Below are 15,473 nucleotides of genomic sequence, written 5' to 3'. Positions count from 1 at the left end.
AAAACATTCCCTGTTTTGTTTAGGCACAAGTTTCTAGCTACTTACTAACTTACACTTCAACTACCTTTCATCTAAACCAAGACTCTCAGATTAAGTGAATAAGGTAAAATCTTTTTAATTGCGTTGGCAATTAGTAAATGCTAGCTCTAAAGCTCGTTCATGTGAAAGACTAAAAAATTTATACTATTATTTTCCAGTCCTCCCTTCAAGATGCTTTCAAATACTTCTTTTTTTTTTCATATAGTTAAGTATCAGATATTTTAATATATTTTGTATAAACAGGTGACGGCCACCGATGGGGACAAGGATAGACAGCAAAATATTGTATATTTCCTAACTGGACAAGGCATCGATCCCGATAATCCTTCAAACAGCAAATTTGACATCAATCGTACCACAGGAGAGATTTTCGTTTTGAAGGTAAGTTAGTTTGAATAAAAAACATCAAGCGAACGTGACTGTTATGCACAGATGCGGTTTACAATATGCCCGTTGTCGGTACGGAGCATGCACTCTCGCATAGAGATAGCCGACCGGCGAGCGGGAGCGTGACGTGCATACAGAATGCAATCACACATTTATTGCGTTACATTTATGTCATAACCTGAACAGGGATTTCTGTAACGAGACTATCCGAATGACCGTCGAATACCTAACAATTCGCTTTGCTAATTACCATTTCATTTCATAACAATGTTTACCAGGTTTGTATGTAACCAAATTATGTTTATTACAGCCTTTAGATCGCGATCAGCCAAATGGACGACCGCAATGGAGGTTCACAGTTTTTGCCCAAGATGAAGGAGGTGAAGGGCTTGTCGGATACGCTGATGTCCAAGTCAATCTCAAAGATATTAACGATAATGCGCCCATTTTCCCACAAGGGGTTTATTTCGGTAATGTCACAGAAAACGGCACCGCCGGCATGGTTGTTATGACAATGACCGCCATAGATTACGATGACCCAGCTGAAAGTAATAACGCGAAGCTTTGGTACTCAATTGAGAAAAATGTCATAGAAGAAGAAACTGGATCACCCATTTTTGAAATTGAACCTGAAACTGGTGTTATTAAAACTGCAGTGTGCTGCTTGGATCGTGAACGAACGCCTGATTATTCTATACAAATAGTAGCATCGGATGGAGGGGGGTTAAAAGGAACGGGGACAGCATCTATACGAGTTAAAGATATAAACGATATGCCGCCACAGTTCACAAAAGATGAATGGTTCACTGAAGTCGATGAGACTGACGGAACGAATTTGCCTGAAATGCCGATTCTTACAGTGACTGTTCACGATGAGGACGAAACCAACAAGTTCCAATACAAAGTGATCGAAAACAGTGGGTATGGTGCTGATAAGTTTACTATGGTTCGAAATAATGACGGTACTGGTTCACTTAAGATTGTGCAACCACTTGATTATGAAGACCAATTACAAAGTAATGGTTTCAGATTTAGAATACAAGTTAATGATAAGGGTGAAGATAATGACAACGATAAATATCATGTAGCTTATTCTTGGGTTGTAGTTAAACTTAGAGATATAAATGACAATAAACCACAATTTGAAAGAGCTAACATAGAAGTATCTGTATATGAAAATGCAGAAGTAGGTAAAAGTTTAGAGACGTTCAAGGCAACTGACCCAGATCAGGGTGGTAAGAGTAAAGTATCTTACGCAATTGACCGATCGTCAGATCGTAAGCGTCAATTCTCAATAAATCAAGAAGGCACTGTCAGTATACAACGTTCTCTAGATAGAGAAGATACCCCGCGTCATCAGGTGAAAATCTTAGCTATTGATGACGGTGTACCACCGCGGACTGCAACAGCTACTCTGACTGTAATTGTTCAAGATATCAATGATAATGCTCCTACGTTCTTAAAAGACTATAGGCCTGTTTTAACGGAGCACATTACACCTAAGAAGGTAGCCGAAATATTGGCCACTGATGATGACGACAGGTCAAAGAGCAATGGCCCGCCTTTCCAATTCCGATTAGATCCGGGGGCGGATGACATCATTAGAGCTTCATTTAAGGTAGAACAAGACCAAAAAGGCGCCAATGGAGATGGTATGGCCATTGTGTCATCTTTAAGATCATTCGATCGTGAACAACAAAAAGAGTATTTGATTCCCATTATCATCAAGGATCATGGAAATCCCGCGATGACTGGAACAAGCACACTGACTGTAGTCATCGGCGACGTTAATGATAATAAAATGCAGCCAGGGTCGAAGGAAATACTTGTCTACAACTATCAAGGGCAAGCGCCTGATACAGAAATTGGACGAGTGTACGTATACGATCTGGATGATTGGGATCTACCTGATAAGAAATTCTTCTGGGAGAGTACAGAACATCCGAACTTTACTTTGAACGAAGAAACAGGTATGATACAAATGAAACACAAAACTAGAGAAGGTCGATACCACTTAAAATTCAAAGTTTATGATAGAAAACATACACAAACAGATGTACCGGCTAATGTTACGGTATACGTCAAAGAAATATCGCACGAGGCTCTAATAAACTCAGGATCAATACGAATATCAGGTATATCTGATGAAGATTTCATTAGAGTGTGGAATTATAAGATTCTTAGTGTATCAAGAAGTAAATTGGATATATTCAAAGATAAATTAGCTGACCTGCTCAACACAGAACGTGAAAATATTGATATTTTCAGTGTGCAATTGAGGAAGAAACATCCTCCGGTAACTGACATTCGGTTTTCGGCGCACGGGGCCCACTATTATAAACCGATAAGATTAAATGGTATTGTGCTCATGCACAGAGAGGAAATTGAAAGGGCTGTGGGTATTAATATTACGATGGTTGGAATAGACGAATGCTTGTATGAAAATCAAATGTGCGAAGGTTCGTGTACTAATGTCCTCGATATAAGCAACTTACCTTACATGGTTAACGCGAACAAAACTGCGTTAGTTGGCGTCAGAGTGGATGTAATTGCTGAGTGTACATGTGGAGCCAGGAATTTCACCCAAGCCGAAACGTGTCGCAACTCACCATGTTACAATGGTGGAAGGTGTATTGAAGGAAAATACGGCCTAACATGCTCGTGTCCACCTGGCTATACTGGACCAAGGTGCCAACAAACATCTAGAAGCTTCCGTGGCACCGGATGGGCATGGTATCCTGCTTTGGAAATGTGTGACAGTTCCCATCTAAGTTTTGAATTCATAACTAGGAAATCGGAAGGTGTTCTACTTTATAATGGACCTATCGTTCCACCTGAACCAGAAGAAATTATGGTCTCTGATTTCATATCGGTAGAACTGGAAAGAGGAAACCCTAGACTTTTAATTGACTTTGGATCTGGTACATTAGAGCTTCGAGTAAAGACCAAGAAATCCTTAGACGATGGTGAATGGCATAGGATAGACATTTTCTGGGATACTGAAAATGTACGGATGATAGTTGATTACTGTAAATCTGCTGATATACAAGAGATGGAAGATGGAACACCACCAGAATTTGACGATTCTACTTGCCAAGCTACTGGTACTATACCACCCTTCAACGAATATTTGAATGTCAATGCGCCTTTGCAAATTGGTGGTTTATACATAGAGCACTTCGATCCAACTCATTATCACTGGCAGTACATGCCCATTGGAAAAGGGTTTGATGGTTGTATACGAAACCTCATCCATAACAGCAAATTATATGACTTAGCTCATCCAGGCCTGTCCAGAAACTCAGTGGCCGGGTGTCCCCAAACTGAAGAAATTTGCAACCAAGCAGATACTACATCCAGATGTTGGGAACATGGAACGTGTGTTGGAAGCTTCTCTGAGGCTCGATGCCAGTGCCAACCGGGGTGGACTGGACCATCCTGCAATTTGCCAACAACTCCTACAAGCTTTAGACCTCAGAGCTACGTAAAGTTTGCTTTAAGTTTTGAACCAGACCGATTCAGCACTCAAATCCAACTCAGATTCAGAACTCGTGAACCACATGGTGAACTGTTCAGAGTAAGCGATCAACACAATCGAGAATATGGCATCTTAGAAGTAAAGGATGCGCGACTGCATTTCCGTTACAATTTGAACTCGCTTCGTACCGAAGAGCGTGACGTTTGGCTAAATTCAGTCGCTGTAGATGATGGTCAGTGGCATATAGCACGCGTCAGCCGATACGGGAGTGCAGCTACTTTAGAAATCGATGGCGGAGAAGGAAGGAGATACAATGAAACATTTACTTTCGAGGGTCATCAATGGTTATTAGTTGACAAGCAGGAAGGCGTATACGCCGGTGGAAAGGCCGAATATACTGGCGTTAGAACGTTCGAAGTCTATGCAGACTTTCAAAAGGGATGCTTAGATGACATTAGGTTAGAAGGCAAGCACTTACCTTTACCTCCTGCTATGAATGGGACGCAATGGGGTCAGGCAACAATGGCAAGAAACCTGGACCGTAATTGCCCGTCAAATAGCCCCTGCATAAACGTCCACTGTACTGAGCCGTTCGTCTGTGTAGACCTCTGGAATGAATACGAATGCACGTAAGTATGATTTTTGATTACGTATCGACAAATTCAAATTACAATTCCCACAATTTTGTCCATACTTGAAATAAATAATGTTTTGACTTTTGTTAAAAATAATATTTCTTGAAAAACTACTCAATTATAAATAACTTCATTTATCAATTTTGTTATTGTTACTTTTAAGTGCGCGCTGAGTTCCACACAGTATTATAATTTTGATTATTGCCTATTTAAGTACTTATGAATACTAATCGGCTTTATTTTAACTACATTATTATTTATATAATTATCTCTGACCTTGTATCTATCATATTATATTAATACTACTGCTTATGTTTATATGTGTATTTAATAAACTAATATTGGAATGGTGTTTAGTTGCGGTGAGGGTTTGGTATTGTCGCCCGACGGTAAAGGTTGCGTAGACAAGAACGAATGCCTTTACTTCCCGTGCCGGAACGGCGGGTCTTGCGTGAACCGCGAGCCCGGCTACCGCTGCCACTGCCCCGAAGGGTTCTGGGGCGAGAATTGCGAGCTCGTACAAGAGGGCCGGACCCTGAAGCTGAGCATGGGCGCGTTGGCTGCGATCCTCGTCTGCCTCCTCATTATTATGAGTGAGCACTTAGCCACGCTTTCGCGTGTCCGCTAGATCATCGCACTATCACTCTCGCACACCACCCTCCATTGTATAGTATTTGTGTATATGTAGCATAGTTATGTAGAGCATGCTTGTGGGGCTCAGTGCGCAGTGGACAGTTGAACAGGTAAAGATTTGTAGGTGTCCTGGGGGCTCGGTCCGCGCCGGCGGGACTTGCGTCAACGTGAACGAGTGCTTGGAGAATCCTTGCCTGAACGGAGGCTCGTGCGTGGACCGCGAGCCGGCGCGCCGCTACGACTGCGTGTGCGCATTTGGCTACACCGGCCATGACTGCGAGCTGGAACTACTGGCCTCCGGAATCATCACGCCCTCCAGAGATTTCATTATAGCTATCATTGTCTGTTTATTTTTGCTTTTAGGTGAGCACTACCATTCATTGTTTGCATGCCATAATATATCTCAACATTCTCACAGAACAGCGCTGTATTTGGTTAGCAGTAAAAAAATTATATACTTTACACAAAGAGATATTATAAAGGTTTCTAATGAAGTCGCTTATGATTATTCTTATGCCACGCTTTTGAATACAACCAATTCGCCGAAATTATTGATGCTGACCGAATATAGAGCTCCATAAAATATTTTAAAATCTATATTCATTAATCAACATAGTAAAGTTCCGTCCCCATTTTAGTCACAAGTATTAAGTGATCACGTACATTTTTAGTTATTTCCATTGTGTGTAACTAGAATTAAATGTTTCATTTTATAAATAGGTATGTACAGTAACTTTAGTTGAAGTATCATCGTAGATAAATTGGAGTTACGAAGTTTAGATGAAATGGAATTTAGGAGATATTCCGATATCGATACAATTAAATAATTGTTTCATCATAATTCTATGCTCTATTCCGTTGAGTGTCCCTTGGGCCCTTTCCTTTATTAAATATCTATCGGAAATTGAAATTATTTGAAGCAGCCCTTAACTATATCTCAGTTATTGCCAATTTCCTTGCAACAATTGTTTTCGTAGAATTATTGTAAATAACGTTTATTAATTTTACTATAAACATTTTCCATTTGCTTTCCGTAATAAAATTACTCACACGAGTGCATACTTTCAAATTACCATATCATCATTCAGAGTGCCAATTACTTATTCAGTTTAACTGGGATGTACTTTTACTTGCGAAACGAATATCTTATCATTTATTTTCACGTGTTATTGGTATTTCATGCAATATCATTTGAATTCAATTATTAATTGAAAGTCCCGAACTTTATTTAACATGAATGTATCAGTCATTTCAACTTTATTTAACATGAATGTATCAGCTTAATTAGCGATCTTAACATTGAATTCCTTTAACATTGGATAAATCTATCATTTATAACACAAAATTAATACTTAAGTCTGAGAAATAGAGCGGATTTTCCATTTCGCAGGATAATCGATCATATTCCCAACACTCGAACGTGCGACGACTACTCAACAACTTTTAACTTCAAAGATTTCCCCCTTAGGCTGACTAAGCACCCTTTCCGACCTTGTTACCTTTATGTATTACATAGGCACATACCTTTAGCCCTTTTTATTATGTCATTAAATACGGATCAGTAATTTTCATTCTAGCTAGATGCTTACTCCGTCCTTTATACATATTTCAATATTAAATAAAACGTCTGACTACTGAGCTTTAGTTAGACGGGGTATTTTACTATTTGTCGACGAATAAAATATTCGTTTACGGATAAGTAAACAAAAATGTATAGTCCGTTTTTCACTTCTTGGGATGAGAGCTATTGGAATGGAACGGAAATAACGGAATCTTCTTTTTGAGCTGGCTGCCTAATAATTTCAATAGGTTGACCCAGTTTGTAACTTAAAAAAATTTGACTCATTTTATCATTATCTAAATATCTTTTTCTCCCAACCAGTTCTGGTGCTGGTATTCGTGGTATACAACCGTCGGCGAGAAGCTCACATCAAATACCCAGGCCCGGACGATGACGTCAGAGAGAACATCATTAACTATGATGACGAGGGCGGCGGCGAGGATGACATGACGGCCTTTGACATCACCCCGCTCCAGATACCCATCGGTGGACCCTTGCCTGATCATGCACCAACGAAACTGCCATGTAAGTATCACTCATGTACCTCATTAATAGCACGGTAATACTATCATACAGTATTGTAACTTCATATAAACGGACGAAACGCGAGTTTTCCTTCGAAATTCAAATCTCGGTATGCGCTCGACATGCAAAAGTCGGGGGTGTCGCGAATGTGCCACAGTAATAAACTGACGATGTGTTGTTTTGTAAACAGTAAGTGTTGTTTTTAGAAAAAACAATTACAAGTACCTATTTATACAGGGTGTTAGGTAAATGGGCTGTTATGCCGACACTAGCCCATATTAACATTATATTGTAAATGGTATGGTGTAGTCAGTGATATCATATTTTTTTAAATTTTCATATAAAATCAGATTTGTATGAAAATTAAAATTATTACAATGCTGATATAAAATTTCTGACTTCACCATACCATTTATATGCACATGTTAACATGGGCTAGTGTCTGCTTATAAACCCATTTACCCAACACTCTGTATAATAAATCAAGCATTTTGTACGCCTCGGTCGAGGAGCATACATTTTACGGTCGCAAATTTATAAGATTTGTTACTAAATCTTAACACAAATATTTTTTTTAGTTAAATCTACTAATGACAAGACAACATGCATTTTTATCCTATTTCATTGACAAAGTATTTTGTTTGTCAAAATAAAATAAAAAATTACAATCACAAAATACACTCACAAAACTAGATAGAAATTCTAAGTAGGCAGATGTAGTGAAAATAGGGTCCGTAGGTGGGCAGCCCTATCGCATGTTGTCATAGGGTGACGTACCGCTCGGCTGTTGACATTTATTTCAAAAATATGGCCGAGTTGGAATACTGTATAGATAGTATTACCGTGATAATAGGGTCCAATCAACTGACGTACTTTTTATGAACTGTCAAAACGAGACTCCCATAGATTTTGTAGGGCAATACGAGGCCGATGACGTCACTATTTTGTCTCCTCAATTGATTAACTTTTATCAATTACAAAGCAACCAATCTTAATTGTTGATTTAAAATCCTAATTGAGTTTTTAACACCAGAATAGTGTTTTATTTTTTTGCTTTATAAATTAATGGTGAATGGTTTCAAATGCCTATTTTCAGGCAAATGTATGGATGAAGATTACAGTAATAAGATAAAGTGTTTTATGTAAAACATCATCCATCCGAGTATAGTCGTTTCATTACGATAACGCTCTCGCTAAAGTGATATGAGAAACACTTAGTCATAAGTTATTAATGTCTTCAATTCTTTATGTTAGGAAAGAAAACATAAATCCTTTTATATTACCATTAGGGTTGATACCTTGGGATGTCCGTTCTATAATGTTGACTGTCAAAGAAAATAGCCATTGTGGATGTTGATTCATTTATTTCAAAAAATAAGTATTTCTGTAACAAAGTGATGCGTCACGTTTTGTCAGTGAACCGCAAATGTCGGGGATCCAATAAGCATTCATATTCCTCCAACCCGCCGAAAACTGCTCTTTCGTGAATATTTTCGTGATTTGAAAAACAATATAGAGATATGAACGAGAAAGGTAGAATGGTGGTCCCGTTTATCAGTATGACCTAACTTAATACTTTGCTCCTCATTCATGGAATATCGAACAGAGAATATTTCTGACATGCGATATTTTATTAAAGTAGGTTGATATAGGTGTATTGCTTTAGTTTTATAGCATTTAATTTTAATTGAAATGTTTTTAATTGAATCACATGTTTACCTTCGTTTCCAAATTATCGATTGCACTTAAATCTTGGACGACTTAAATTAATTGAACTTGATTTAAATTTTCCTTGTAAATATTCGCTGTATTTGTTTCATTAATCAACGCCGTTTTCATGAAACTCGCTAAATGGATAGCGTTTTTCCTAGAATTTAGGACGATCTGTTTTGACGGCGTTCTCGTCTCCCTAAGAGGTGAGTAATGACACTTCCACGGAGATATCGAAAGATAGATAACCTACGGATATTTTACATACGTATACATTTACTCGCATTACACAATTAACTTACCGTTCTGTGCCGGCGAATTAATTTTGTCATAATTAAAAACAAACACAATTTCTCTTTGCGTTGATGATTCTAACATTCATCTTGTCTAACTAATATAAGATAAGATTAAGACTGTCTCTTCAATTCTTCTTATTCGTGTAAGATTGAACAATTGAGGTCACAACCTTGGCTCGATCTGGTTGTGTTTTCATTTAGAGCAACGTGGAATCTAGTGTAGACTACGATGTTACTAGGAACCTAGGGAGTAACCCAGAAATTTCATCACCATGAGTAGGATAGGGATTGTACCTAATAAGCAGGCTTCCTAGAAAAAAGAAATGATATTTAGGATCTCTGTCTTAACCTTACCCAGGGTTGCAATCTAACCAACCTCGTTCTCTCCAGATCCATTAATGAGCGTTGGCCTCGGCGTGGGTCCTATGGGCGTGGGCGTGGGCGTGGCCCCAGGCGTGGGGGTGCCTCTGCCAGGGGAGACCAACGTGGGCATGTTCATCGAGGAGCACAAGCGACGCGCCGACAGTGATCCCAATGCCCCGCCGTTTGACGACCTGCGCAACTACGCGTATGAGGGCGGCGGCAGTACCGCTGGGTCTCTGTCGTCTCTTGCATCTGGTGAGTAAGAAGATCATTTTCATTTCAACTAAAATAGAGTTATAGTTCCAAAATACTAAACTGTCCTATGCATGATGCATGCATGCGATCCGGTATTAACAGTGGGGCGCCACCGTCAATACCGGATCGCTGGTTCCGATTTTTGCCATGTTGGAAACCATATAGTTGAACGATGGTAGCGCCCCCCTGTCATTGAGTTTGGTGGGACAGTTCAGCGTGGGTCATCTATACTGTACTTACGGCTTGACGTTTAATTTAGTTGAAATGGAACACGAAAATTTGAAATCTTATATCGTTTTCATTTGTTTTATTCATCTAGCAATAACTTTATGGGCTGGGCGATCTGATTCAAGATTTAGCCATTGGATTTAGCTAGCAAACCACTTCAATTGTTTTATTTTTCTATCATTATGGACTGTAATAGACTTTTTGAACTGGATAATCAGTTGATTCAAGCTTACCTTATCTACACAAAGTCATATATTTCTTTACCCCGTCTTGTGAAAATTGGTTGGGTTTTATTACCCCTCAAGCAGTAAGTAATTGGAAGAAGGAAGGCATGCCATCATTGATATCTACTGCCATGTACTATTGAGATTATAATTGGTTATGAATTACCAAGTAAAATAAATAAAATACATAAACAATATGCAATAAGGGTCTCTAATTTAAATTGGAGATCAGTAGGTCACCAAAAGGAAATCAAATAATTTTATAAGAAGAAATCGGACCCCCGTAATTTTGAATGCTTAAAACTGTGTCACCAAAGGCGCTTACAAACCTTTGCACTCCGTTTCAAAACCCAATTCCCAAATTCCTTTACCAAGAAAGGATTATTGGGGGCATCTGTCCACTAATCCGCTTTATCAGGAATGAATGACCTGGTGTAGACTAAGAACAATAACGAGTTCGGTGCCACCAAAGTCTGCCGAACTCGCCAAGTTCCTTCGTCATCGACATCGCATGGTTTCGATCGTGACTCCGCTTTAAAATTTATGAAAGCGCCCAGAGGCGATTCATTCACAATGTATGAAGCGAAAAATTGAAGTTCTCCCAGTTTTCGTGTAAATTATTCATATAAAATGAGGGTGGCATGACCTCAAGCTGTGCTGTGCTTTGGTGAGATCGCCGTAAATCGTGTTACATGGCGGAGTCCGACGCCGCGTAAACTGGCATGTATGTAAGATTACATTTTGGCAGATCTGGCCTGAAATAAAAAAGAAAGAGAAACTCCATTTAAAAAAAATCTTCTGTTTCGAATACTGATAAGCCATCGCTGGAATTCCATCGTCCTGGATACCACGTACTTGTTCTCAGCATGGACACGAGAGACAAATGTGTCTTGTCTGATTATTGACCTGTCTAAAGTTTCTGAGAACAACAAAATTTTTGTTCACAATTTGCGTACTTGATAGATCACTTGCATTCCAACAAAAAGTACTAAGTAAATAGTTACTTACTCCAAAGAAGAAAGCTTGTGAGACATCTTTACCAAAATTCATAATCCAATGGTTAGGGAACGCTCAAGTCAAATGACGTTACAGTAGTTATGTGTGTTAATGACATTGCGGTCTTGAATCAGCCTGATTGTCCATTAGGGACTGCGCACACAGGGCGACAGTCGCGGCGACTAGATGCCTATTCTTGTTGCGACTCCGCGACTTTGTTGCAACGACAAGCTAATAGGTAATATGAAATTGACAAGAATAGGCGTCAAGTCGCCGAGCTGTCGCTTGTCGCCCAGTGTCCGTTGTCGCTTAGAAGCAATGATTATGTGCTTTGGAAACCACGACTGATAACGTCTCAGTACGGCTAGCACGAAAAACTTTCGAGTTCGAATCGTTTGTGTATTCGAATTGCCATCAAAAGATTTAGTACGAAAACTACAACAGCGCCCTTGTGAACGTGTCGTAAAGTTAACTTAGTATGAGAAATGGTTGCACGAAACTTATGTTGAGAATCAAAATTGTCACGTTATCGTTTAATTCGAAGGTTGAGTATCGAATTTTGTCGAATACGCAAACGATTCGAAGACGAAAGTTGTTCATGCTAGAGGTACAGTTATTGCAATAGATAGATGTGTAGAATTAAATGGTGAGTTTTCCATAGGTACTGACGACGAGGTGCACGACTACGACTACCTGGGCGCGTGGGGCCCGCGCTTCGACAAGCTGGCCGACCTGTACGGGCCCGACATGGACGAGCAGCTGTAGGCCCCGCGCCCTGCCCCGCGCCGCCGCGCACATTTAGTCAATTGTCTCCCACTATCGTTCCCACTAAACCGCCATAAAGCTGCTATCTCGGGAGCCACACTCCTTCCTCGACTCCCATTTACCGCGGACTTTCATTTTGTAAATAAACCAGCGAGCCCAACTCAACTACGGCCGCGACTTGTAACTCTTATCAATTTTATACGACTTTATTTGTAGTAGAATGTTTAGCTTAAGTACTCGTTTAAGGTAACTATTTAATTGCGTCGTTTTTATAAAGTTTAAACGTATATCTTCACCAAATATTTGATATAAGTTATTATTCGATTTAGCCATATTATGAGTCAGTATTTTATTGGAAGTTACTGAGTTAAGCGGATTTCTGCTGGAGGGCCAGTCGTGAATCTGATCGTGGGTGTTTGTAGATAGTGTGCTATAAATGTGAATAATTTATACGAGTATTTTGTAAGTCCACAGCTTTACGTGATATCACTTAACATATGGCCCTTAAGCATTAAATCAATATTAATCTAGGTTAAGAGAATATGGTTATATTTTATAATAACAATAAAAATAGATAAAGCGGTCCATTCGGACATCGAGTTTATAGTGCTCATTTGAAATGTGACAGGGGGATGTAAATACAATAATAACTGACACTAACCCCTGTCTTTAGCTAAATATGAACCTATTGAAATAATTCAACTCTAAATTGTAAGTGAACTGTACAGTAACTGGTGTTCCTCTCCTAATGTCTCCGTGTAGTGTTAGATATAGATTACCTGGAAATGACTAATCTACGGTAGATAATTATAAAGTCATGGGTCGTGGAAAGTTTTCAGTTGGACTGAATGTGTATGGATGTAAGTTATGTTCGTGTGAGTACTGACGACAGCGAGGGTGACGCGTGTCAGGGAAGATTGAATGGGCGAGAGAAATAGACGGCACTGCAGCTTCAGAGCGTTGTTACTTATAAAAATCTCAAATCGATCAACATAAGTTTATTATAATTTAATACTCTGATAAATTTGACTTGTTTGGAATTTGATCTCATCAAACGCGTTTATAGTTATAAGAAAATGCACCTTTATCGAGACTTAAATTAATTTTACATCGCGACACGGTCCTGTGTCCCACTCAGGAAAGAATCTCATGAACAAGCTGCGCGAGCGCCGGTGTCGGTATGAATGGGACTGTGCCAATTTAAAGCATTATCGATGCAGCTATGTCGGTAGTCTTAAGTGTTTGCACTTTATTTATTCGTATGTTTACATATAAATTTAGTCGCACCTAGGAAAATATCAATATCTTAATAAGAGTGTTGTGCTAGAGTATTACCCTATCGATTTTGACGTGAGATAGTTGTTCGAAACCGTTAGAAGTCACTAATTTATAGATTAATTTTTAAGAATTTATATTTAAATAATTTAATAAAATAAAAGTGGTTCTAGCAACTGTGTCACATCGACATCGAATTACGATCAGTGTACATTATAGAATATACTGAATTGCGTTAAAATGACTGATTTTATTATGCGTTTGAAAGCCTAAGATTTAGTAAATTCGGTTGTTTAATTATAGACTTTGAATACCTTACTGTAAGGTCACCCTCTAGTTTGCACTGGACAAATATATAAGCATTAAGATACATCCATATTAAAGCAATTCTCGTTAATTACTATTCGTAAGTAGGCATTGATACTAGTTAGACTGAGGAAGAACATCACGTTTTCATTATTTTATGTTAATTAATATCATTACACTGCCAATATCGTACATATATTTTAGACAACTACTATAGTGATTTCAGTCCGATTTTGTATTTCAGTCTTATACAACACATTTATATTGTAAGTTTTGGACTATTTTATAAATGACATTTTCCCTTGGAAGTGCTATGCGGCACACTATGCTCGGTTCGTTCTGTCTTAAAGCTCTGCAGTGTCTAAGCGTGTGTCTAGAGTTAATTCCGTCGGTGCTGCAGCATAAAAATCGCAACATACATGACGCTTCTACGTAAAGGGATTCCTGTGCGAAAATTTCATGTAATAAACCGGTTTGCGAGGACGAAGATGGTAAAAATATAATTTCGTCGTGTACAATTTTATGCCGCAGCGCCGCGGAGGTCCAGACGCGTTTTTTTACAAACTCCCAAAAGCCTCCTTTATCGTAAGTCGCCGTCGTGTTTGTTCATTTATTTACACCGCGTTATAAATGGTCACAAGGGAAAAAAGCGATACCCGCGAGTTATTCTCGTGATTAACGCGAGCAACAGCTGTGGCGGCGGCTCCTGACTTTATATTCCAGTGATAACTTCGGACGGTTGCCAGTTGATTTTTAACCATTAGCATATGCAAAGTCAAACCCTTATTATAGATAAAACAATGACATAACAATAAGATATTATATTAAGACCTAGACTCGCAGCTGCGTAATAGAGCAGGGCGTGAAAATTGCCAGAGATATGACAGTTAGACATTTGGGAGTATAATTATACTACTAGCATGTAAGAATGCTGTTAATCTCTATCCATATTAAGCCCTTATAGTTATGATATTTCTCTAGGCAACCGAGGTTGTTAAGCAGCGTCAAATCAAATGTAATTTTCCGAACGCATTTCTGTATTTTCCAATTGCATTCACGCGTCGTAAAGTGCTTCTACGCACGTTTGCAAAGCAGAGGCAATACTCCGCGGAACTATTTCGATATATTCGACTCGATCACACCAAAAGGAATGCAGGCATGCGTGAGAGAGACGGATAAGATCGAAATTGTTCGCAAACAAAACCCGCAGAGCACACAACGCCAGTACAAAGACAATGTATGGGGGTGCTAACACGCGCCCGCCGGTGCACTCAAGTTTTATTTTAGACATTAATATTATCTATATATAGTTATGTTTGGTTTCAACTGTGATTATTTAGTTGTACAACTCTGATGATTACATAAAAGAATGAATAAAAATATGTAAAAATTTTGATGGTTTTATTGTATTTAGAATTTCCTTCTTCCCGTATACCTACATAACTATGCAAAACTAGAATAATGTAAGCTAGATATAAAGGATTCTAAATATTAAAATCTGAAAACCTTGGCCAGCATTCAAGTAAGTATTGATTCTGTAATAACAATAAGGTCTTATCCACACTACAGGTTTAATATTAATCTCCAAACAATCGTACCTTTACCAGGGCCTCTAGATATTATTTTTTATGCGATAGAGTCACATCAAATACCTAATATTTAATTAAGGGACGTAGAGAAATGACAGCTAAGTCAAATTATTTATTACAAAGACAGTTAAAGATAGATACTTCGATTCGAATTCGAATTAATTATCGATATAACTCAAAGACACGCATAAATCAAATAGCGTGTATT

The 15,473-nt window shown here is 38.7% G+C and overlaps 1 protein-coding gene across 2 annotated transcripts in view; it reads left to right on the top strand.

Moving 5' to 3' along the window:
- Positions 1-14,896, top strand: part of LOC114359978 (neural-cadherin) — a 99,663-nt gene extending 84,767 nt beyond the window's left edge. The window contains exons 5-10 of one of the 2 annotated variants that reach the window (XM_028314526.1): positions 283-420; positions 737-4,533; positions 5,297-5,535; positions 7,055-7,258; positions 9,655-9,882; positions 11,992-14,896. In XM_028314526.1, the coding sequence (XP_028170327.1) occupies positions 283-420; positions 737-4,533; positions 5,297-5,535; positions 7,055-7,258; positions 9,655-9,882; positions 11,992-12,095 (4,710 nt within the window). In that variant the 3' untranslated portion in view covers positions 12,096-14,896. Of the gene's footprint in view, positions 1-282; positions 421-736; positions 4,534-4,896; positions 5,133-5,296; positions 5,536-7,054; positions 7,259-9,654; positions 9,883-11,991 lie in introns of both variants that reach the window. The other variant, XM_028314527.1, reaches the window with a different exon arrangement.
- Positions 14,897-15,473: the final 577 nt, after the last annotated feature.

Source organism: Ostrinia furnacalis, unplaced genomic scaffold, assembly GCF_004193835.3.
Source record: "Ostrinia furnacalis isolate ACB-3 unplaced genomic scaffold, ASM419383v2 OfSCF4779, whole genome shotgun sequence".
NCBI lineage: Eukaryota > Metazoa > Arthropoda > Insecta > Lepidoptera > Crambidae > Ostrinia > Ostrinia furnacalis.
The sequence above is the reverse complement of the archived record's forward strand: the minus strand, read 5'-3'. Positions and strand labels throughout refer to the sequence as shown.